Genomic DNA, 26819 nt, shown 5'->3' on the forward strand with positions numbered 1-26819 from the left:
TAGGGGTACATTGTAGCATTTATAAAGGTTCTTTCAATACATCAAAAAGGCTGAACTTTTCCAGGGTTGGCCTGGACTGCCTTCCTTCCATTTACACTTTTTGCAGCATCTGGAATAGCAGGAGTGTGCCACCACTCACAGCTTTAGGTTGACATGGGGGGCGCACAAACTTTTGCCTGGCCTGGGCTGGAACCAAGATCCTCATGATCTCTACATCCTGAGTAGTTGACTATCTTTTTTTAAACTTAAAAAAGGGCAATAAGATATGAAAGCCCACTGTTTATTTTTGGCATGAAGAAAATACGTGACAATATAAAACCAGTACAGAGAATCTGCACATTTCTATGATGCCTCAAAAAGGGTACTTATCACTGCTGAACACTCAGTTCACTTACTGAATGATGGGACATCAGCAAATGCAAAGCAGATAAAATACTGGGGTTTATGAAAGGTCAACATAGCACAAATGATGGTTTATTATATGAATTTTAGCTGGAAAATGGGCATGAAACTGAATAATTTAGTAATAATTATCCAAATTTATATGTATGTGTTCAAATAAGTATTAAGTGAAAAGGGAAATCATGTTAATATATTAACAGTTTCAAATTGCTTTTGTTCAGTTCTTTGAATTTTGGTTCTTTTATTGTTTCTAAACAACATGTTTTTCTAATGATAGAAACACACATTTCAATATTAAATATAAAATATTTCATCCTTGATAGTGTTAGTCATACAACTTCAAGCATTTTCTGAAAAATTCCTCTCTTGCACACCAGTAAAATTTTTCCTGATTTATTAACCATGCTATGTAAATTTTATACTTCAAACATTTATGTAAATATTATGAGTAAATTTTAAAATATCTTAATAAATTAGTACACCAAGCAGAGATCTGTTCACCATTTTCTTCATTGTGAAGCTTCTATGTGAAAACGCAAAAATTTTGTTCACTTAGTCATTAAAATTTTGAAAACATGCCAAGTAATTTTCATTGGAAATTGGTCCCTGAGGTGGCAAACTGTTGCATCATCCCCATGTCCATTGATCGAGGCACTCTGGACTTATCAGACTAAGAAGCACAGAACACATTGTTCTGCATATATTCATAGTAGCTCTAGAATCTTGGAATTCTCCTGAAAAATACATTCCTGGTAAACATTTCTTTAAGAAAACTAAAGAAGTCATCAAGGCTGATATGACTGCACAAAAATTTAAAGATAACTATGTCAAGGACCACCAGTGCTACATTACAGATTTTTTCACCTCCTTAAGTCGATTTCACATTCTATATGTGAGAAGAAAAGTTGGGTTGATAAATTTTGGGGCCTATGATATTGCAAGAAGGATTTTTCCACCTAGTTTGTCTCACAGTAAGTATTCTTAAAACTGAAATGTTTTATATCAGATGAAATGATGGAGGATCTTTATTAGAAGAAAATTTATGCATGTATTATTTGGGCTTTACCTTGAGTATTGGCATCATTTTGGAAAAAGCAAACTAAGGTTCTAAAATAAATGTGAATATTTTGAAAACATAATTCTGGAAGAAAGTTGTTTCCAGATTATCAAGTTAGGAAGACATTTCATCTCCTAGATGCAAATGCTTATTATGTGATCTATATTCATAATATTCACTAAGAAAACACAACAATTAAATTTTCTTAGAGTTTGTGAATATTAAGAGCAAAACAATAAATGATACATTAAAGATGTTTTCTATCATTGTCCATTATATATCTGGCATTTTGCTCAGTTTCCTGAACTCATTATGAAAAGGGTTACACTATTATGCTCTATGAAATCAATATTATAAAATAAAATCATAGGGTCAGCATTCATTGGCACTGACTTTAGGCATGTTATTTTGCACTTACCTTAAAATATCTGGATGACATAGAATCAATGGTATAATATTGAATGTATATTAAATATGTTAATGGAAAGAAATTAGGATAGTTTCAGGTATGATACACAGAAGATATGCAGGAATTTCCAAGTAGTGAGCGTTCTTGGTCCTCTCTGAGATAGAAATCAAGGGCAGATTGGAGCATCAAGGTCAAAGAAGTTTATTTGGAGAAAAGAGAAAGGAAAGGCTGCATGGGGGCATGCCCTGGAACCCGGAAAGCCATGGTCCTGTGGGTCAGGTTGGCAATTGGATTTCATAACTTTTTTTTTACTGCCCGAGGATGAAGGTGTCTCTCTGATACAAACAGATATTTCCTGGGAAGGAGAAGTGTCTCCCTGGCTAATTTTCACCTTTGGGGAATGCATGGATCTTCTTCATTCTGCCCTTCAAGTACATTCTAATGAAGAAAATCAATTATTTCAGTGATAGTTCATAAGTTCAGTATTAATTAAGAGACTACTTAAGAGACTTCTAAAAATACAGGAAAGCTAATTAAAACAAAATCCATTTTATAATCCTTTCAGCTAAGCATAAACTTTGATTTCTAACTTGTATAGAACAAAACACTGAGCAATGTGGAATGACACACATGTACCTGACTTCATCCTGATGGGACTGACAGACTCTGAAGAGATCCAGCTGGTGCTCTCTGTGCTCTTTCTCCTGATATACCTGGTCACTGTGCTGGGGAACGTAGGGATGATAATGATCATTCACCTGGATGTACAGCTTCACACTCCTATGTATTTTTTTCTCAGTCACCTGTCATTTCTTGACCTCTGTTACTCAAATGTCATCATACCTAAAACCTTAGGTAACTTAGTGACTTCCAACAAGAGCATTTCATTCAGGGGTTGCTTCACACAGATGCACTTTTTTATCCTGTTTGGTGGTGCTGAGTGTTTTCTTCTTTCATCCATGGCCTATGATCGCTATGTAGCCATCTGTAATCCGCTACAGTATCCTGTTATTATGTCCTCAAGGCTGTGCTCTGCCCTCCTCACTGCAACCTATATGATTGGTTTTATGGATTCCTCTGTCAGCATGATTTGCATGAGTAGATTACATTTCTGCAAGTCCATTGATGTTGATCACTTTTTCTGTGATACATCCCCAATTTTAGCCCTGTCCTGTGAGGATACATTTTACACTGAAATTATGGCATTCATTTTTGCGGGTTCTACCTTAATGGTGTCGCTTATCACAATATCTTTGTCTTATGTGTCCATTCTCTGTACTATTCTGAAAATTGATTCCACATTAGGAAAGCAGAAAGCCTTCTCTACGTGTGGATCCCATCTCCTGGGAGTCATTATCTTTTATAGCACCATGATCTTTACATACTTAAAACCAACTAAGTCCTACTCTTTGGGAAAGGATCAAGTGGCTTCTGTTTTTTACACCATTGTGATCCCCATGCTGAATCCCCTCATTTATAGTCTTAGAAACACAGAAGTGAAAAATGCTTTCAATAGAGTCATGCAGAAGAGAGGTAGCTCCAAGGTATTAAAAAAACAGTGATATTAAGCATTTCAACTCATTTTTTCTTTGTTTTCTGTTGGACATGGTGTATAAAAACAATTGATTTGCTTCATGTTTATATTTCTGTGGAGCTGACATATACTTATTCAAACATGGTTTTGGACTTATATGCAGGAGGATGCATTGAAGTTTTCATGCTGTGATTGCCAGTCATAAGGTATGTGTAAATCTATTGGCTAATTGTATGAGATTTTTAATGGAAAATCACATTCACAATAAGAAAATATGACCTAATTCCTAGCAGTATAACCTATAAAATTCCTAATATATTCCAATTTAATACTTTTTAAATTAAAAATCATATCCATTTTAGACAATGATGCATTTCAGAAGTCATTCTCTTTAAAGTAAGAAATACATTCTTAGATATACAAGCATTTATTAGTCACTCAAGGTTTAAAACTTAGTTTTCTCTACAACATTAGATAAGTACTAATTCCACACCCATGTGAAATTAGTGCATATTCTCTGTGAATAATCATGAGTGTATGTCTGTCCATGATCTTTGTAAATGGAATTTCTGTCATTTCCTATGTGGACCTTTGTCATTCTGTTAAAACTGTGATTTTAGTCATCTATTTATCCATGAGTGTTATGAAATGAATTTGCTCTCAGTGTTTAGACTAAATTACAAGCCTATCTTTGCAATGTTTTGGACCTTAAACACACTGAATTTACCAACTAAAAAATCTTTGAGCAGTGAGAATTCTTATGTGTTTTCCTGGGAAACTTGAAATCCACACATTTCCATGAATATCAAGCACTATAAGCTCTTGGAGTGACTCAATTGGTATAGCGGCTGTCTAGGAAGTCCAAGGCCCTGAGTTCAAATCCCAGCAATACAAAAAAAAAAGAACACTAGTTAACTGCTGCATTGCCTTTCATCTTTTGGCTTTCTAATATTTTTGAAAAATGAATTCTTGAATTAAATATTTTCCTCATCTATTTTCATTCGTATTGATGAATATTTATTTATAAATAATTATCAATGAATTAAGATATATTGGCATCCTATATTTTCTGGCCAAATCACTTTCTAACATACCTTTATTTTTAAATTTTATCTACATGATCTGGAATTGAATTTTTAATTTTGTCTGTAATATAAAGGATATATTAGAAATATTTATTTTCTAAGTAATATTTTGTTGTTTAAACTTTTATAATATTGAATACCAATATTAAACCGATATGGTTTCATGAGTCAATTATTTTTGAAATTTATATTAGGGTTGTTTGCATAAAATGCTTGATCTTTTTCTAAATGCTTTCTTAATGTTGAAAGCACACTTCTCTATTTCAACAGCTAAATGAAGTTATGCAAAAATTAACTGTCAACTAATATATTAAATATTTAAATTGTGTTATATTTCTTCACTTTCTTATTTCAAGATTTTGCCTTTTTCATTATTTATGACATATGAAAGTATTGTGATTTTATTGGCTTTTATATTTTTGTTGTCTGCAATGTATATTTGTTTATATCACTATTTGCTCTTAATTGTAATTAGAAATAAGAATTTAACAAAGTTTTATATTTGACCTTTTGGATTCACCTCTGACATTGTAAATGCCTGTGTCATTTCATAGATTCATAACCTCTTTCCACATTTCTAGTGATTTTTATAACAATTACCTTTATCTTCCATTCACTTATTCCTGTGATTTAAAAATTTTATTGTGTCAGTTTGTGTTGCAAAAATGCACATTAGAATATGAAATGTTGTAGACAGCATTTAAGTAGAAAAAAATTCTTAAATTCATTAAATTAAGATTATTTTATCTTCTTTTACTTATAGGCCAATAAGTATCTTTGTGGTATTTTAAATGGGTATCTTCTAAAAGCAGTATGAGAAATTAGAGCTCTTTGATTTTGCCCCATAATTTTAATATTACATCATTGCTTGCTCTATTTTGTATAAGATGCTGTCTGAAATAATTTATATTGTAATACTGTGGTTCAGGTTGCCATGTTAAAAAACTATATAGGATGAATGCAACATAGTATTTAAAAAGAGTGCAATTCACAATGGCAAAATATGCATTGTCTTTTGCTTCTAAAAATATCAATTAGTAGATAACAGTAATATTATGATGTTCAGACAGTTTTCAAGTGTTTTGCATTAAATTAATATTTCATGTTAAATCATGTTGAGATTTTGTGCTTCCATATGTGTTTTGAATTTATTTTAACTGTGAATAATGTTATGGAAACTGTGATGAATAGTCTACTGATTCTGTAGATTACTTTCAATGCTACAGTCATTTTCAAAATATGAACATTGATGGTCCATGAATATAGGAGGTTTTCGCATTTACTAGTGTCTTATTCAGATTCTTTTATTAGTGTTTTATGATTTTCACTGTAAAGGTAGTTTTATTCCACAATACATTTTGAGACTATTGTGAGTGGGATGGCTGTCCTGATTTGCTTTGTAACATGTTCATTATTGATATGTAGAAAAACTATTCATCCCTGTTTTTTTAAATTTTGCATCCTATACCTTGCTGGAAATTTTGATCCAATGTATCAGTTTCTGTTGGAGCCTTTTGTGTTCTTTAAGTATAGGGTCATATCATCTTAAAGTATGTATAATATGAGACTTGAAAAGGGTTATTTCTTCTTATATCACTGAAATCCACATAATTAGTTGGGAATATTTTGAAAACTTGCATTCCAAAATCTTAGAAAAGTTAGAAGAAATTGATTATTTCAGGCACATATGACCTACTAAAATTAACAAAGATGATATCAACCTTACCTATATCCATAATAAGCAGTTAGCTTATAGAAGTAATAATCTCCCCATTATAAACAGCTCAGGACCACACAGACTGATTCAGAGCCAAATTCTAAAAGACTTTTAATTAAGATCTAAAAACAATGCACCTCAAACTATTGCATAATATAGAAAGGGAAGGGCATTTCCAAACTCTTTCTATGTATTCAATATTATCCTGATACCAAAAGTGGATAAGGACACACTGCTGCAATTATTATTACTACAACGGAAACCTACATGTGCTTCCATACACATGTGTATGGCAACCCACATTAGTTCATCTCTACCAGACTTTGTCACTTTTTCCTGGTCCCCTTCCTATAGTGGCTCAGGCCACAACAAGGTTAGTACCTTGCTCCTCTACAGTGACCACATCAAACACATTCAAGGTTTATTTTTCTTTTCCTTTCCCTAGTCCTATTCATGTCCAGTCCTCTGTTCTGTTCCACTGGTCTTCATATCTGTTTTTGTGCCAATACTATTTATTGCTATAGCTCTGTAGTATGGTTTGAAATCAGTTATTGTAATATCTCCAGCATTGCTCTTTTTGCTCAGTATTCCCTCGGTTATTTATATGCTTTTATGTGCACAAATGAACTGTATGGTAGATTTTTCAATCTCTGTGATGAATGTCATTGGGATTTTGATGTGAATTGCATTGAACATATGGATTGCTTTTTGGTAGTATAGCCATTTTCAGTACGTTGATTCTGCCAATTCATGAGCATGGGAGATCTTTCCACTTTCTGTTGTCTTTTCGCTGATTCCTTCCTTCAGTGATTTGTAGTTTTCCTTGTAGAGGTCATTTATATTCTTTGTTAAGTTTATTCCTAGGTATTTGATTCCTTTTTGAGGCTATTGTAAATGGAATTATTTTCCTACATTATTTCTCAAGTTGTTCATTGTTGGTGTTTAGAAAGGCTACTGATTTTGTAAGTTGATTTTGTATCCTCCTACATTGCTAAAGCTGTTTATAGTGTCTAGGAGTTTTTGGGCAGAGTTTTTTCAGTCTTTGAAGTATAGATCATGTTGTCTACAAACAGAGACAATTTGACTATTTCTTTACCTATTTGTATTCCTTCTCCTTTCCTTATTGCTCTGGCTAGGAATTCCAGGACAATGCTGAATAAGAGTGGGGAGAGTAGGCATTTTTGTCTTGTTGCTGGCTTTAGTGGAAATGGTTTCAGCTTTTCCCCATTAAGTATGATGTTGGCTATATAACCTTTACAATATTGAGGTACATTCCTAATTTTCTTAGAGCTTTTATAAAGAAGTGGTGTTGAATCTTATCAAAGACTTTTTCTGAATATATTGAGATGATCTAGTGGTTTTTCTCTTTGATTCCATTAAAGTCCTGTATTATAATTATTGATTTGCACGTTTTAGACCATACTTGCATCCCTGGGATTAAGCCAACTTGGTCATTATAAATGATTTTTCCAATGTGTTGTTGGATTCAGTTTTACATTATTTGAGGCTTTTTACATCAATGTTCATTAAGGATATTGACATGTAGTTTTCCTTTTTGGATGTGTTCTTATCTGGTTTGGGGGTCAGTGTAATACTGACTTCATAGAGTGAGTTAGGCAGTGTACCTTCCCTTTCTATTTCATGGAAAAGTTCAGAGAGTGATGGTATTAGTTTATCTTTGTAAGCTTGGTAGAATTCAGCTGATAATTCTAAGAAAATGGTGTATTCTAGTATTAGAGACAAATAAAAAATACAAAAAGTTATGAGAAGAAACACTGTGTCAATTATTCAGACTTTTGTGCATGTTCTTTGTAAATAATTGTGAGTGTATAAGTAAACATACTTATACAAATGGAATTTCTGTAGTTTCCTGTGCAGACATTTCTGCATTTAGTTAAAACTGTAACATTTGGTCATTTATTTGTTAGTGAAAGCTGTAAAATGAATGTTCTCTCTGTATGTAGCTAAATTTATGAGTTTCATTTTGCTTTGCTTTGAACCTAAAACACACTAAATTTAACAACTTAAATATCTTCATGCAGTGAGACCACTTATGTGTGTTCTGTGGAAGCATGAAAGCGCATTAATTCCATCAATATCATAAACTTCAGGCTCAAATGAGAAAACTGGTGGCATACCATGACTTGGTAAACTGGTGTATTGCTTTTCAAATGATTTATTTTGATTTCTAATTTTCTTAAAAGAGAATTCATGAATTAAATATGATTCCTTCAGCATTCTAATATTCTTGAATAATGAAGTCTTGAATTAAATATTTGCTTTGCATTTATATATTCTTGATGGTGAAAAATTTGTGACAATAAATGACAATGAAGCTATAATGACATTCTAAAACCTTTAGCAAGGCAAGTCATGAAATTTTCTTTGTTTTGAAATTTAATCTACATATTCTAGAACAGAAGTTAAAATCATGTCAATGTGCTGTATAAGATTCGAAAAGTATGCAAAGCACCATGGAAAAATGAATTCAGTTTTCTTTCCAAAAATAAAATTTCCCTCAACCCCATCATACCACAAATTATTATTCTTTTACCATGTGTATGTAATACTGTTTCTATATATTTCAGATGATTTAGCCTAAATCACACTATCTTATACAGCAGCTGTAGATAATATTTGAAAACAACATACATTGTCAATAATGATTACTTTTGATTGGTTTATGCTTTCTTTAGTACAAAAACAAACCAGTTTCTTCATGGCAGATAATATTATGGAAAATGACATAAGAGAATTGTGATGAGTAGTAGAGGCTCAAAGGATAATTTGTGTTCAAATGTGAGATTATTCTAGCTAGTGGAGTGATCATGAACAAGTTATGTAATTTGTTTGTGCTCCAGCTTACTCATGTGTAAAATACAGCTACTAAGTATTTTTATTGAAGCCTTGATTCAACTTTTGGGAAATATTTGTTGTTCATAGAGTTATCTAATCATGAGCAAAACCACACAAAACAAAAGGCACATGCAAAATATGTAAAATTTAAGATGGTAAGAACCACTTTGAAATAGAGATGAACTATGAGAGAAAGATGTGGAGTGGTGAGTAATGGTCTCATTAAGAAAAGAATAAAGTCAATATGAATGTATTTGTATGGAGTTTCAGGAAGGAGGAATATGGAAAAATTCTAGGCAGTTAGAGGACTAGCATTTGCTGGGAGGAGCTAGAAGGTCATGCAGTAACAACTAAGTGAGCATGACAGATGAGAAGAGATAAGTTCATAAACACATCAAACAGTTTTTCAAGGGGACTGGAGGAGCTAGAAGATCATGCAGTAACAACTAAGTGAGCATGACAGATGAGAAGAGATAAGTTCATAAACACATCAAACAGTTTTTCAAGGGGACTGGAGGAGAGAGGCAGTTAAGGGAATATAATAGAGTTGTTAATTTGTTTAAGGTACACTGCATGCATCTATGGAATAATCAAAATGAAACCCTTTTACTATTAATGTATGGTAGTTTTTTTAAGTTAATACATAGATGCAAGGACTGAGAAAAATGTTTCCTACTAGTTGGCAATTACAAAGCTTTCGGCTTTTCCTCTTCCTTCTTGTTATAAAATGTCTTGCAGATTTTGTGATTAAAAGGTTCAATCTAGTATTTAACCATATCACTCTACAAAATAGTAAAGATAAGACTTTATTGTTAGGCTCTATGCTTTAAACTTATTCCTTTTGAATCAATTTCAATGTGTTTCATGAAAAGAATACAGATAAACCACACAAGAGCTAGATGATTGTAGCAGGAAGTTTAAACACAAAAGTAATTGTGTCTTGGTCTAGGATGGTAACAGATAAAGGTATGAAGCCAACTCCAAATCTATTCTATGAAGAGAACTAGCTTATGCTTATGGAATAGATATAAAATCTGGAAGATATAAAGAAAATTCTTAAGCCTTTGCTGAAAAAAATCATTTTGTACCTATAATGTCCAACCGTCAGCAAAGTTGTTAAACATAAAATATATTACTTATATCTAAAATCCTTGCATAATAAACATGGTGGTAAAGTGCAAAATAGTTTACTGCTGCTGTCTACCATTCTGTCAGCATAAATTGAAGACACTATTACCCTGATACCAAAAGTGGATAAGAACACAACTACCAGAATTTCCTTGTAAGGTAGGTAAGTTATCGCATTGTGCCTAGGGTTTCTAGTTAGATATAAAAATAAGACTGGGTAAACAGTTTAGTTGGAGAAAACATTCAAATATACATACATATTTAAATATTTGCCTCTGATGATCTCTAGTAAACATTCTTGCATATATTTTATAATTCCTTTTTTTGGGGGGGAGACTGGGAAAGCAAAACGATGAGAGACAAGATAGAAAGTAGGAGAGAACAGAGAATAGCAAAAATTCAAACAAAGGAGTATTTTTCTGAACATAGAAAAACACATTAAATACATATTTAAATTAATTATGTTTTTAGAAGCTAGTTCCTTAACATGAATATTCCAGCAAAATTATACATTAATATATTTGTGTGTACACAGGTTTAATATGTAAATTATCTGTATTTAGTATAATTAAACTCTACCTTGTTTATGCATTTTGGTCCAGAATTTTCTAAGAGATAAATGAGTATTTTGTTTGGTTCTGTTGTTCCATATTTATGAACCTATTCTATGTATTAGAAAAAAATGTTTCACATGCAGTTTTGAAGACACTTGTGGGGTCGTATAACCACATGGCTTCCTTCTTTTTCCAAAAGTAGCTAAATCTTATCAGTTTCATCTTCTTGGTGTGTGTTCATCTTAACATGGTAAATCTTAAAATGTTTTGCATTATTAGTACAAATTATTTGTAATCACTGAATTTAGTTTGTACAAATGTGTGACAGAGTTTTCAATCCATTAAAATTATTTTTAGTCTATGACATATAGAAGAAAAAAGTCACTATATAGAATTCACCCCCTATAGTTCAGTAGATCCAATAAATTGTTTTTTAATAACAGGGGCTTTTAGGCCAGACACATGCAGCTCTAACATTATTTTCATTCTTTCTTTACTTTTTTATTTTGATCATACTCTGTCTTTTCTTCACACTGACTGAATGAGAAAAGAGTGATATATCAGGAAGTATGTCCAGAAATGAAACACTGATTTTGTAAAATATTGTGACCTTATTCTTTTTTTTTCTTTTTTCTTTTTGTGCAGGTACTTGGGTTTGAACTCAGGGCTTCACAATTGCAAGACAAGCATTCCAGTGCCTGAGCCACACATCCAGCCCTTTCTGCTCTGGTTATTTTTTGCATAAGAGTCTTGCTTTTTGCACAGGCCAGTCTGGAACTGTGATACTCCAGATTTCTGTCTCCCACACAGGTTAGAATGACAGGCATGCATCACCACAACCAGCTATTGTCTGAGATGTGTTCTTTCTAACATTTACTCAGTCTGGCCTTGAATTGCAATCCTCCTGGTCTCAGCCTCCCAAATAGCTAGGATTACAGGGATGGGACACCAGTGCCCAGTTAGTAACTTTATTCTTTTAGCAATAGTTTTAATACTTTAATCAACTACTATCAATGACTTTTATTTCATAGTATTTTCAGAAACTCTATAAGAAGCGTATAGCTATTAAAAGAAATGGCATGACTTATTTTCAACACAAATGTGTCTTTAATGACTTTGCAGGTAAGCATAAATGAGAAATGTCTTTTGTGATTTTTAAGTTAAAATTTGATAGGCAAAATCTTACTTATATTACCTAGCCTAAAAATTGTTAAGTAGATTACATATACCAAGGTAGAAATAAAATTGTAAACAAAATATTTTACTGGCTTTGTTTGTAAATAAGGCACATCTATCTCCACAATGAAACCTCTGGTTATCATTAGTAGAACAAGCCAGTTGCCAAAAAGAGAAGACATAAAATGGTTTTGCTTGAAATGGCCACTCCACGCAACTTGGAACTTATCCTATTGTTGTTACACAAAAACAGTTTTCAGCAATTTTGATATGATTTTTCACATTTCAATTTACTTGTGAGGTAAATGTGGTTTCTCTGCTTTGGAAATTGTAAACTGTTAGTGAAAAGTATTTCTTGTACTTTGTGACAAAGCAAAGCCATTATCCATGTATATTTTCCATTATAACAATTTTTTTATTCAAGTTCTGTACTTATATTGATTGCTTAAAAAAAGGAGGCAAAGTAAACATATGCTATGTACACCTCAACCAAGGTTGTGCCTGGTTTGCATTATGAATTGGTGAAAAAAAAAATAAATAAAAAGTGAAATAAAAATAAATAAATTAAATAAATAAACTGACTATTGGAAAAACCTGAGAGCCCTACAATGAAAGGATGTGCATTCTTTGTCAAAGTCTTTTCTGCAGGCCTTTGCTGAATCCTTATAAAAATGGCAAAATCTGCTTTTATAAATTCAGATATTTGTGGTAATCTGTTTACTATAGAACCTTGAAAACTACTACATGAAAGTTCAATTGTACAGGGTAAACAACATGCATAAATTACAAATTTTTTCCATTATAAAATGGAAACTATGAGGAATTATGCTGTGAAACTCTGGAAATAAAAACACATTTTCATGCTTACAATATGTAAGGAAAAAATTTTCCTTCCATGGGATCATCAGTAATTATATGATGATAAAAGAATCAATGAACTTGAAGATAAAACAATATAAATTATCCAGAGAAATTACTTTAATGATAATAAAGTAGAAATATATGTGTCAATAGTTGTACAAAAATCAGTCTAATGAACATATAATTTGATTTTTTGTAAGATGAGTAAAGAGAGATTCCGGTCAAAATATTTGAAGATATCATGGCCAAAACTTTTCTAAAAATAAACACCAAACTGCAAGAATCAACTTAGGTTGGGTCTTTTCTGTCAAAGAGTTTTAATCAATAACCAACACTGTTACAAACTTGTTTTCAACATGATTCATGAGCTCTACTTGACCTGAAAGGAAGTCCTTTAAAGGTTTGTTTTTCTTAGCTGGGTAAGTTCCTGTCTTCACAGATGTCCTAGTTCTCAATTTGATGACCTAAGACAGCTATTGTTTCACTGAACCTTTAAACGTCATACCTCCAAGGTTCTTTACCTAATCTGTTACATTCAAATTGCCCAACTAGGAAGACTGTAAACCTAAAAGCTCTCCAATCCAGGTAGAAGGGCAGTATTACATTAGAGATAAAATCGAAGAGAACTTCCTGCCCAGTGTGCTTGCTTACCCAACTTTTTGTGGATTGCACACTGTTTTGCAGAAGAAAATTTTGCTTTGTACAGTGACTTCTGAGTTGTGTCATCTCTTGACACCCCAATATTCAGAATTCATTTCTAACAAAACTGCAGGAACCAAAAAATCATAAGCCCCAAGAAAGCATGAAAAATATATTAGACCAGATTCTAAAGAGAAACAGAAAGAGGTTTTATTATACACAGAGGAAAAAATATTTATCATAAGAAATAGAGTGATGTGAATATAGTTGCTAATTAAAGTAGCACAACTGATAAGTTAGTTGTAGCTCATAGACTGTGCTAGAGAAGAGGAAGCATTGCTAATACAAATGAAATCCAAACACAGCCTGCTGGGGGATTAGATCTTGCTCTGAAGAATGATCTTTCTTGACTTTACATCTGTCCTACTGGAACTATTGGGGCAAGGTATTGGGACTCAACAGCCATATGCCTGCCTGCATGCATGGTGTTGTTGGCCAAAATACCTATGTCAGCTCTCATGCATTGAAGTTTCGTGCCTTTGGCTGTGCATTTCCCAGGATGATGCAGCACACTGATAGCTCTAGAGACCACAGGTCTTAGGTGTGGCAATGCATCCATGGCTACACTAAGTACTGCCATAGTGGAAGGTCTCCTCATTACTTCAAGCCTTGTGTCATGTCTCTTCATGGACCAATGGGCTGTCAAGATGGAGGAAACCGTATCTCCACAGCTTGTGCACTCTGATAAGGAGCTTCAGTGCTACAGCTGTTTACTTTTGGGTAATGACTGCATGTCATGCAAAAACATCTGTAAATCAGAATGGAAGTGGGGGTTTTTTAGCCTGTTAATACTTGGTAAGGAATTCCCTATTAGGGTATCATTTTGTTCTGAGAAAGAGAATGCAATCTGAAAGGACTGTGAACCATGGTGTTTTAGGACAGTTCATGTAAATTTTCTGGGACATTGGAACATGTTAAGACCCTGTCTTCTTCTTAAAACTTTGACTCAGTGAGAGAGTACTTCTGGACATACTGAAATTTGACATTAGAAAATACCCATCTCCCATGGGAAGCTCAAGTCATGTGGCAACATGGTAGTCCTTTGCTAATCATTTGGTATTTATTAATGTCCACTGCAATTTCCTGTGAAAATGTCCAGTTCATGGGTATGAAGCCTAATTATGTGCATCTATATGCTACATTTTCCTTTAAACTTTCAATAAGTTTAAAACTCTCACACAATTTACAGTTATAGCACCTAAAATTTAAAATAAATTTAACTAGTAATCTTTATTGCAATCTTCTGTCATGAGTTATGAGTTTTATATTATCTCAATATGCATATGTTTACAGGATATTGGGAGAATAAAAAGGGTTATGTTTCTAACAGAAAAAAAAACAGATTTCAGAGAATTTATCAAACCAATGGCACATATTAATATCGAGCTTGAACTATGTTCTGATTCATCAGATTTATTCTCTTATCCTGTGAGTATGCTCTTTGCCATAAGGCATCATTCTATACCAAGCACCAGTGCACATTCCTGTAATCAATTTTATCATATGATTCATTGTGCTGAATCATTAACTTGTTTACTGTGGGAGAAATGAAAGTACATTTGTATTTTTCTGCCCCAGGAGAAACCTAGTGTGTTGTTCTTGGATCATCCCTGTGGACTTGAAGATAGGTTCAGGACCTCGTGTATGTATTAACACACACCACATTTATAGTTTTCCTTAACTGACTAGGCACTTCATTTCTAAAAGTAAGAGAAAAGCATTCTGTCACATGAAATATTTAGAATCTATAAGCATGAATTTAGAACTAAAACATATGCCTTAATGTTTAAATCTAAAAAAGGGGATTCTATTCAAGTCAAAGTTTATTACAAAGTGCTATAACAGCTATCCTTTCTTGAGTTGTGTTTTTAATACAGTAATAGCAATTTATGTTTTCTGACTGTGAGAATTAATGAACTGATTTTAGTTTGGTCTTATGGATTGATCATGATTTGTTAAAAATTTAAAATCTATAATTTGTCTTTCTAGCTCATTCATACTGTTGAACAAGAAATCATTGAAAGTTTTAATCAATCTTGCTTATTCTTCGGTTCAGAAGTAACATTTTCCAAGCTTACATTGTCATTAAATGCTAAATACAGTACAGAGTGTTGAGTTTAAACATAGATGTATTTATCTTTCACAACTTTGTTCTATCTGATAATTCTGGGAAATAGAGGAAGATTTGTAATGTATCTGAATTTTACCTATTCTTTTAAAAAATGTTTGCATAGTTTTATTTTCACTGTGCTTAATACTGCATGCCTAATTCCTGCTGTGGTCCTGATACTTTTCAATAAATATTTGCATACGCGCTTTATGATGACTTCAAAAAAAGGGTGAAGGACCAAAAAAATAAAAAGAAGAAACGTTTTAAGAAGATGTATATTTTTGATGCATCACAATACATTAAACATTTTACATAGATACTATTAATCGATGGTTTGTAAGTTATTTTATTAATATAATCACTCAAACTAAAATAAAAGTTACGTTTGTGTGTTTATAAATAATGTGTGAGTTGTCATAATTTATACAGAAATTTCTCTTGAGTGTTATTTAGTTTATGTTAGAACTCTGGAATTCTCTAAGAATTCGATGAACATCTTTGTTCATTTGTATTTAATACAACACTTAAGAAGGTTTTACTCTATATATTAGAAATACCTTTCAAATGGATCCAACATCTTTCTTGGAATACAAAGACATATGACATGTGACTGTCTCCTAAGATTTGTTATCTGTTTTTTCAACAGTGTGTTTTTCCTGTTCTTTAATTAAATTATTTATTTTTGAGTCAGGGTCTCAGTATGTAGCCCAGGTTGGCCTTGAGAACCTCCTGCCTTGGCCTCCTGATTACTGTGATTAATGTGCCACCATGCCAGCCCTAAACGGTTTTCAATTGCCTTCCTCTTTTTTTGACACAGGTTTCAATGTGAAAGATGTAGTGTTACATGATGAGTATAAATCATATGCTGATCCCTGCTTTCAGCTCAGTATTAAACACTGTAGATATTTCACTATTTAAGATACAATTTGATATACAACATGCTTTTATTTTCCTTCTGTGACTGTGAATTGAACTCAGATTTGCACATTTTAGACAAATATTTTATATCCTCTGTCCTTAAGAGTCACATGTCATATGTCTTTGTTTTCCATGAAAGATCTTAGATCTTTATGAAAGATATTTCTACTATATAGAATAAAAATGAAATATTGTAAGTTGTGGTGGATCTAATATTTGTATTTCAACAACAGAGGCATTCTTTACAGAATCAGTTGACTTTGAGCCTTTTTGTCATTTTTGCACATTGTGACATGTATTGTAATTTTGCTGTGTTACAATAGCTTTTGTAAATAATTATATTGGTTATTATTCAGTGGCTTTAGTGTTTTAGCACTATTACTATTATTTTAGGAATTTGTAAAAATTTCAGCAAACCCACAAAAATTGAAGCACATGAATAGAATGGTGATGAATTATTTCTGACACAAATATATCTCAAAAATATTCCTAAGGTTTTTCTTGAATAATGAGAACCTGACTGAGGCATTTTATATGGGTTTTATATTAAAATTAGAAATAAATATTACAAAAATCCAAAAAGTGCAAAAATGGGTCATGAGATAATATTTGTTTCAAGAAATAAAAGAGCAGAAAAAAATTTAAACAACACACATTGGTTTTTGTTTTGAAACATGGAGTACATTTATCTAGAAGAACATTTGTTCTGTTCATCACGGTCCTTTGAGTAACAACCGAATGGGACATTTGTCAGAATTTAGGACATGAAATGCTTTGGTGAGATAAGCTGGCCTGAACAACAATTTTAAATGTAAGTCTCATTTTCCCCATGTTCTAGTTATCTGATAATATTTATTAAATAATTTTACATTTATTTTTCATTTAAATTTGGCCCATTCTCATGGTATAAGTGTGACTGCTTCACTTTTAGGAATGAGAATACTACCGAAAAATCATTCCATGGACTCTGAAAAGAACCATAGATTTAGCCAAAAATTGAAAAAAATATTTCTTCCATTTATTTAAACAGAGAAATGCATCTACAAGGACTTAATGCCTTCATTGCTTCTGATTCCACCAATGGCCATGTTTTCCTTTTGCCTTCATAAAATGTGGATGCTGATAGAACAATAATGCTGCCATTTTATAAATTAGTGGCACCTCATGGAAAATGGAGTCATTCCCTCCCCCTGAACGAGATTTCCCGTGCTCCCAAAAAGAAGCTCCACTCAAGCTCCACCTCCATCAGGGACCCCCAGTGTATGCGCTAACCCCTTACCTTCCCTCTCCTATAAAAGGCCATGCCTGGCCTGAACCCCTTCCCTTTTGTCCTTTCTTCTTCCTGCACTACCTTGTACCTCCCATTAAACCCTGACCTTGGACATGAGTTTTCTCGTGAGTTTTCTTTGTGTGGCATTTTTCCTAACATTTGGTGCCGAAACCCGGGATTGGGTTGAGTTCCAGGCACTGAACTTGCTCTCCCGGCTTTCCTCCTGGATCTGAGCTGCTTTACTGGGACCCCTGATCCTAGAAAGTGCCACTTTCCCACTAGCTCACAGGGAAGTTCCTGCGCCCCAGAGCACCTCCAAGCGCCATCCACCACCAGCGAATCTTCCCTCAAGATCCTCTCTCCCTTGGTAAGTCCTCCTCACATGCAGAGCTGTGATCTCTCTCTCTCTCTCTCTCTCTCTCTCAGCTCGCTTTTGTCCCAGGAACCAGGTTCCCCACTAGGGACTGTGGCCCACCCTGTGGTGAAGACATTCCCTCTGGGTGGTGTGTTCCACATCTCTCTCTCTCTCCTGAGGACCTGATATTTTGGGGAGGCCCACCATATCTCTCCTCTGGTCAGGCCTCACCATGGGAGTTGGAACTTCAAAATTCCCTCAGACACCCCATTGGGATGTCTCCTGGCCAACCTTAGGCCTCTACGCCTCACGCCTGATCTTAAGCCATGAAAACTCATTTTTCTCTGTAATCAGGCCTGGACCCAATATCCACTGGACAATGCCTCCAAATGGCCACTTAATGGCACTTTTGATCCCAATATTTTAAGGGATCTATACAATTTCTGTGAGCGCACTGGCAAATGGAAGGAACTTCTCTACGTCCAATCCTTTTCTTATCTCTGCACCAAACCTTCCCTCTGTACCTCCTGTTCCCCTGCACAGGTCCTACTAGCTTCTAAACCAGTCTCAAAACCAGCCAAATCCTTCTCTGAATCCCCTACTGACTCTGAAGCTTTCCCTTTTTTTGACCCTGCTAACGAGCCTCCACCTTATCAAAGATGGGCTTCCATTGTTCAGCTGTTGGCTCCCGCCTCTCCTCCTGCTTCTCCTCCTGCCCCTCCTCCCTCTTCTCCTATTACCCCTCCTTATGCTCCTCCTTCCACTCCTCTTCCTGCTCCTCCTCCCATCCCTCCTTCTGCCCACCCTTCCACCCACCCGGGACCACAGGATCCCATGAGCCCCCCCATACTCACTCTCATGGACCCCCCAGTCAGCCGGTTTCCATCTACCCTCTCCAGGAAGTGGCTGGAGAGGAAGGCATTGTGAGGGTCCATGTCCCCTTTTCTCTTGCTGACCTCTCTCAGATAGAAAAGCACCTTGGCTCCTTCACCACTAACCCTGATTCTTATGTTAAGGAATTTCAATACTTGGCTCAATCCTATGACCTTACTTGGCATGACATCTATCTCATTCTTTCCTCCACCCTCCTTCCAGAGGAGAAACAACGTGTCTGGGACATGGCTAGGGCACATGCAGATGAGGTCCATTGCACCACCCCCACCCATCCTGTAGGAGCTACAGCGGTCCCTACTGAGGAGCCTCATTGGAATTACCAAACCAGTGACAGAACACTTAGGGATCAGATGGTTACCTGTTTAGTGGTGGGATTAAAGAAGTAGTCCCAAAAGGTTGTTAATTTTGATAAGCTTAGAGAAATCCAACAAGAAAAAGAGGAAAATCCAGCTAGTTTCTTGTCCTGGCTCACAGAGGCGCTACAATGCCATACAAAAGGTGACCCTGAAACTAAGAATGGGACAATTATCCTTATGACCCATTTTATCTCCCAGTCAGCTCCAGATATCAGAAAAAAGCTGAAAAGGCTAGAAAATGGCCCTCAGACTCCACAGGCTGAAATTTTAAACGTGGCCTTCAAAGTCTATAATTACCGAGAACAACAAAGGGCTGATAAGGAGAGGAGACATAAGGCTAAATTCCAGATGTTGGCACAAGCCCTCCAGCAAAAGCCTCTGACCTCTAACTCCTGAGGCCAGGAAAAATCCTGAACACCTCCTGGCCCATGTTTTCAGTGTGGTCTTGAGGGACACTGGGCCCGTGCTTGTCCTAAACCACACCGCTCACCGGGGCCATGTCCTAAGTGCAAACAGGAAGGCCACTGGATGATGGACTGCCCCTCCACCCCTCAAGGTGGAGGGTCTAAGCCCCCTCACTGTCCCTCCTCCCTAACTGATCTTTTAAGACTGGCGACTGTGGCTGAGGACTGATGGAGCCCAGGACTCCTAGGCCCGATGACCATAACTTACGGGAGCCCAAGGTAATGGCCATTATTGATGGTAGGCCTATCTCTCTCCTCCTAGACACTGGCGCCACTTTTTCTGCCTTGACAGAGTTCTGGGGACCTACCAAGCCTTCCTTAACCTCCATAGTCAGGGTGGAGGGAACTCCTACCCATCCCTTAATGACTTTTCCTCTAACCTGCATACTGGGAGATATGCTTTTTACTCACTCCTTCCTAGTCCTACCTAATTGCCCCACCCCACTCTTGGGAAGGGATATTTTGTCAAAATTCCAGGTCACTCTCACCTTAAACCCACCCCCTCTTAAGCCATGACCCATTAACCCCTTGTCTCCATCCTCTCAGCCCCTCCTTGCCATCATGGGCGCTCTGCTTCCACAAGCCCCTCCTGACCCCTTGCCCTTACCTGCTACACTGGTAGATCCCATTGTGTGGGACCTCCAGAACCCTGCAGTTGCTACCCATCACGAGGCAATCTTTATTACTCTCAAGGACCCCTCTGTTTTCCCAAACCAACCTCAATATCACATCTCTCTAATCCACTTACAGGGATTAAAGCCTATCATCTCAGAGCTTCTTTCTAAGGGCCTTATTCGCCCAACCCACTCCCCCTACTATAACACTCCTATTCTGCCTGTAAAAAAGCCCAATGGGTCTTATTGGCTGGTACAGGACCTCTGCTTAATCAATGCGGCAGTGACTCCAATACACCCGGTGGTACCCAACCCCTATACTCTCCTGTCTCACATCCCTGGTACCACCACCCATTTCACAGTCCTGGACCTAAAAGATGCTTTCTTCACTATCCCTGTCCACCCACAGCCCCAAAACCTCTTTGCCTTCACCTGGACTGATCCAAATTCTTATACTTCCCAACAACTGACCTGGACTGTTCTGCCTCAGGGGTTCCAGGACAGTCCCCACCTCTTTGGCCAAGCTCTGGCTAGGGATCTCCTTACCCTCCATCTCTCCCCAAGTAAACTCCTCCAGTATGTAGATGATCTCCTGCTCTGCAGCCCCTCGCTCAAGGATAGCCAACAACACACTGCCTTCCTGCTTAGTTTTCTGGGAAAAAGGGATATCGGGTGTCCCCTAACAAGACTCAACTGTCTCTCACCCAGGTAACTTACCTGGACCTATCTATCTCCCCTACTCATAAGTTATCACCACAGATCATAAGACCTTGCTCACCTCTCTCCCTGCCCCCACCACTAAGGCTGAAGTTCTCATCTTTCTTGGCCTGGCTGGCTATTTCAGAGCCTGGGTACTCAACTTCAGTCTAATGGCCAAACCTCTATATGAGTCATCCAAGGGTTCCATTCAAGAGCCCCTGGACCCCTCTCAGCCTGTGTCAGGTCATTTTAAAACCCTCTTACAAGACCTATTACAAGCCTTGGCACTTCGCTTGGCAGACCTCACTCATCCCTTCGTCCTTTATGTTTCTGAGAGGAAAGGGTTTGCCTTAGGAGTTCTGGAACACAACATAGGGCTCTCCTTTGCTCCATTAGCATACCTCTCCAAACAGTTAGATCCCACAACCAGGGGATGGGCCCCATGCATCAGGGCCCTGGCTGCTGCCTCTCTCTTAATCCAGGAAAGCAAAAAACTTACCTTTGGGTCTCCCCTTACTGTTTACTCCCCCCATAGCCTCTTGGAACTCCTCACATACAAGGGACTTTACACCATGACCCCTCTCGTATCCTATCCCTCCAGGTGGTTTTGGTCGAGGATCCCACTCTAACTTTCATTTCATGTCCCCCACTTAACCCAGCTACTCTTCTTCCTCTCTCTTCAACACCCCTAGTTCACTCCTGCCCTGAGATCCTTGAAGAGCTCCTTCCCTGCACAGACCACATTCAGGAGGGCACCCTTTCTCAGGCTGACTACACTTGGTTCATTGATGGCAGCTCCTTCATTCACAATGGACAGCGAAGAGCTGGATATGCCATCGTGTCTGAGTCTGCCATCATTGAGGCATGCCTCTCCCTTTGGGCACTACTTCCCAGAAGACAGAACTGACTGCCATGGCCAGAGCTCCAACTCTGGCAAAAGACAAAACTGTCAACATTTATACTGACTTTAAGTATGCATTTCACACTTTACTGAGGTTAAAACCCCTATCTCCTATTTACATAAGCATTTTCATCCTAACATTCATGCTCTTTACACCTTTCTCTGCCAATCCCTTTCCCTATCTCCAGGAGACATACAATACCTTAAACAGATTACCCAATCCTGCTCAATTTGCCAGCACACAAACCCCAACTCCAATATTAGGCCCCCTCCCTTTCCTACCCACCAGCCAGGTGATGTCTCCCTGCTGTGGATTGGCAGGTGGACTTCACACATATGCCTCCAATAAAGAGGATTAAGTACCTCCCGGTATCACGGGATGGGCGGATGCCTTCACTACATCCAATAAGAAGGCCTCCACAGTAACAACGATTTTAGTCACAGACATCATCCCACAGTTTGGTCTCCCAGCCTCTATCCTGTCAGACAACAGGCCTGAGTTTGTTTCCTCTATTTCTCAAAAATTGGCACAATCCTTAAATATTCACTGGTGGTTTCACCTTCCCTATCACCCCCAATCTTCAGGTAAAGTCAAACGTGACAATCGCACACTAAAAATACTCTCACCAAACTCTCCCTCGAGCTCCACCTAGACTGGACAAAGCTCCTACCCCTAGTCCTTCTTCACCTCGGGCCCTCCCTAAAAGACCACTCATGCTCAGTCCCTTTGATCTCCTCTATGGCCATCCACTCCTCCCTATCACAGTTCAGGTAGAACCCCCTAACATTCCCCCCACTCTCCTCAATCCTCTCCTCACTTTTCTCCGCTCTCTCCTTTGGTCGCATACTCATGATCAGTTACCACAGCCCTCTGACACCACCAAAATAACTCCCACCCTCCAAATGGGAGATCTAGTTTATCTGAAATGTACAGCCAAACCTGGCCACCTGCAGGAAAAGTGGAGAGGCCCATTTAAGGTCATCCTCACTACACCCATGGCTGCTAAGCTACCAGGATTTCCCTCCTGGGTACATGTTCAAAATCTAAAATTGGCAGCCCCACAAAAGACCTACCAATCTCTTCTTACAGGACCAACAAAAATAAAGATCTCCTGCCTTCCCAAGATCTCAGAAGACAGAGACACACTCAAGGAGACTCCCAGGGCATAGGCAGGAGCCCTATGCCTGGGGACCTGGCATCTCACCTACTCACTCTTTATACTTCCCCCTTCCATTCTTTCTTGTCAGTGCCTGCCCGTGCTTTTACTCTTTCCTGTATACACTCTACTCTGAGGTTTTAGATTTCCCACCCCCCAGTATAATCAGCCTCCCTCCTTTTTCATACCTTTCTCTCCCTTACTTCATAGATTGGATAGCCTACTTACCTCTCCAAGATACTCTCTCAGACTTTACTCTTGAAGAAATCTACCCATTTTCCAACATACTCTAAGCTCTACTGTAAACCACTCCACCTATGCTTCCACTCCATTCCTTCCTGTGGGTAATTCTTGTCCTTGTCCCTTCCCTCCAGAGTATTGGACTGTGGGTAACTTCTCCCCCTGAGTGGAGATGGCCCCATCACGCAGCTCTCTGTTTTGGATACCTTGCCCTGTGCGTCTTACACTTTGTGCTCTCTTCTTTCTTATGACCTGTACCCTTGTGAGCCCCAAACTTCCCCCCTGCTCGTGCACCTCATCTTATTCATACCAGCACAGGGCTTGCTACGATACAGCTACTCCATATACAATGTGGGGCAAACTGCACTGGACTGCAAGGAGTAAAGGCAGCAACGTGGGCTATACTTGCTTTGGAAATTGTGGGCAAAAAGTGTGCTGTACTGAGCTCACACATTATGGTATGTCTGATGGAGGAGGAGTCCAGGATCAGGCACACAAGAAGGTCCTCCACACCCAGGTACATCAGGTTCTTGACAACCTATTCTTTCCCACCAGAAAGCCTCCAAAATTCCTTTACAAACACTGTTCCTTTCTGAAACCCTTCTCCTCCAGGTCATAAATACCACTCATAAACTACTCAACCACACTAATCCTACTCTAGCCCGTGGTTGTTGGATGTGTCAGTGAACTGGCCCTTCTCAGATCATCGCCAGCCCCATAAATATTTCCACACCTCTTACCTTAAACTGTTCCTTCACCAAAAGTCCCACTGCCTCCACCCTTTCCCCAGTTCCCCTCTTCCAGCCAGCCCCTCTCTGCCTACAGAGTTCCTCAGTGATAGTCAAGGTAGATTCCCTGGTGACAAAAAAATGTCACACTACTAGGGCAGCCAACAAAACTGGGAACAATATCTGTTGCCCCCCCCCCCCCATTCCCGGGACTTTCTTTTTATGTGGTCAGAGTGTATATCCCTGTTTACCCCAAGCCTGGAAGGGCATCTGCACTCTGGTATTTTTGGTCCCTGACATGGACATTATTACAGAAGATCAGGACCTACCTATCCCCCTCACCGCACATCTTTGATCAAAACTGGCAATCCAGGCTATTCCCTTGTTAGCCACTCTGGGAATAATGGCTGCTATGGGAAAGGGGGCTGCAGCAATAGGGACTTCTATCCACTACTACACAAAACTCTAATCAATTGATAAGTGATCTTCAAACGGTGGCTGAATCTATCCTAACCCTACAAAAACAACTTGACTCCCTAGCCTCAGTTGTACTCCAAAACTGACGAGGCCATTACATGCTCACTGCAGAAAAGGGTGGTCTCTGCTTATTTTTACAACAGGAGTGCTGCTTCTATGTTAACCAGTCAGGAGTAGTAAAAAATAAAATTAGGCAACTCCAAGAACAATTAGAAAAACGGAGAAGGGATTTGGAGGACTCTTGGGATCCTCTAGGGAACAACATTTCACAGTGGTTCTCCTGGTTAATGCCCATCCTAATGCCTGTATTTCTTGCTCTCCTATTCTTAAGTTTCCTCACTTGTATCATAAGAACAATACAGGATTTCTTTTAGACCGTATGTCTGCTATTGCTAACCAAAATTTAAGCAGTTGTACCTCCAGAGATACCAACCTCTCCAAAACCGCCCAGAAAACTACTGTGAAGGCCCCATCCAAGACGCCACAGGAGCCTGAGGATCCTGACCCACACAACGCCCCCTGCCAACAGGAAGCAGTTAAAGAGAAAAATGGGGGAATGATAGAACAATAATGCTGCCATTTTATAAATCAGTGGCACCTCATGGAAAATGGAGCCATTCCCTCCCCCTTAACAAGGTTTCCCGTGCTTCCAAAACAAGCTCCACTCAAGCTCCACCTCCATCAGGGACCCCCAGTGTATGTGCTAACCCCTTACCCTCCCTCTCCTGTAAAAGGCCATGCCTGGCCTGAACCCCTTCCCTTTTGTCCTTTCTTCTTCCTGCACTACCTCGTACCTGCCATTAAACCCTGCCCTTGGACGTGAGTTTTCTCGTGAGTTTTCTTTGTGTGGCATTTTTCCTAACAGATGCAACAACTTAACTTGGTGGGTTCTACATTCACAGAATATTTCTTTTAAAATCTCTAATAATGGAATTGTCAGGTATTTAATCAGACGTGGCATTATACAGGATTCAGTTGTACAATGTGACTGACCTCAACACATTTATACTGATGGGCTTCCCAGGATGATTTTGACCTGCAAATCTTCTTATTTTTACTATTTATTGCCATCTATCTTTTCACTGTGATAGGAAACTTTGGACTGGTTGCTCTGGTTATTTGGGATTCCCAGCTTCACAACCCAATGTACTATTTTCTGAGTGTTTTATCATTCTTGGATGCCTGCTATTCTACAGTTGTTACCCCAAAAATGTTGGTCAATTTCCTAGTAATGGATAAGTCCATTACATATCCTGGTTGTGTATCACAGATGTTTCTCCTTGTTACTTTTGGAACCACAGAATGCGTTCTGCCGGCTGCAATGGCATATGACTGACATGTAGCCATCTACAACCCTCTTCTGTATTCAATGAGCATGTCACCCAGAGTCTATAAACCACTCATCATTGCTTCCTATGTTGGTGAAATTTTACATGCTACTCTACACACAGTGGCCACATTTAGCCTGTCCTTCTGTGGATCCAATGAAATCAGGCATGTGTTCTGTGATATCCCTCCACTACTTGCTATTTCTTGTTCTGATACTCAAGTGAACCAACTTCTCCTCTTCTACTTTGTGGGTTCTATTGAAATGGTCACTATATTGATTGTCTTGGTCTCCTATGGCTTTATCCTGTTGGCCATTCTGAGAATGCGTTCTGGTGAAGGGAAACAAAAAGTTTTCTCTACATGTGGGTCTCACTTAACTGGAGTGTCCATATATCATGTAACAATCCTCTTCATGTATGTAAGACCAAGTTCCAGTTACGCCTTGGAGCATGACATTATAGTATCAACATTTTATGCCATTGTGATTCCAATGTTGAATCCTATCATCTATAGTTTGAGGAACAATGATGTAAAAGAGGCAATGAGAAAATTATTTGAGAGAAACTTTTATAAATGAAGTTCATTTTGTAAATTGAGTAGATTTAAAAACTCATGTTTGTTGTTAATTCTATATCTTTATGGCTACAAATAGGAAAAGTTCTTGATTTTAATTAATAGTGCCTATATTCCTAAAAGATTTCAAGTAAAACATTATCCATTCCTGTTATACAGCATATCATAAACACCAATGTATTGTATCATTTATATATAAGCGTATCTGTATCTTCAAGCATATGTGTATTAAATAATCAATGATACATCCATATTT

The 26819-nt window shown here is 37.5% G+C and overlaps 1 protein-coding gene and 2 pseudogenes across 1 annotated transcript; all 3 read left to right on the forward strand.

Moving 5' to 3' along the window:
• The first annotated feature begins 2482 nt into the window (after positions 1 to 2482).
• Positions 2483 to 3430, forward strand: LOC109680370 (olfactory receptor 8H1-like). Its single transcript, XM_020155244.2, has one exon. It carries the CDS (start codon positions 2483 to 2485, stop codon positions 3428 to 3430), a length of 948 nt encoding a protein of 315 aa, XP_020010833.2.
• Positions 3431 to 12326: 8896 nt separating this feature from the next.
• LOC141416705 (small nucleolar RNA SNORA51) lies at positions 12327 to 12450 on the forward strand (annotated as a pseudogene).
• Positions 12451 to 20038: 7588 nt separating this feature from the next.
• Positions 20039 to 26567, forward strand: LOC109680373 (olfactory receptor 5T9-like; annotated as a pseudogene).
• Positions 26568 to 26819: the final 252 nt, after the last annotated feature.

The sequence above is a fragment of the Castor canadensis genome, chromosome 1, assembly GCF_047511655.1.
Source record: "Castor canadensis chromosome 1, mCasCan1.hap1v2, whole genome shotgun sequence".
Lineage (NCBI taxonomy): Eukaryota > Metazoa > Chordata > Mammalia > Rodentia > Castoridae > Castor > Castor canadensis.

Coding starts and splice junctions, on each gene's coding strand:
- LOC109680370 (XM_020155244.2), top strand. CDS start 2,483: ATGTGGAATGACACACATGTACCTGACTTCATCCTGATGGGACTGACA.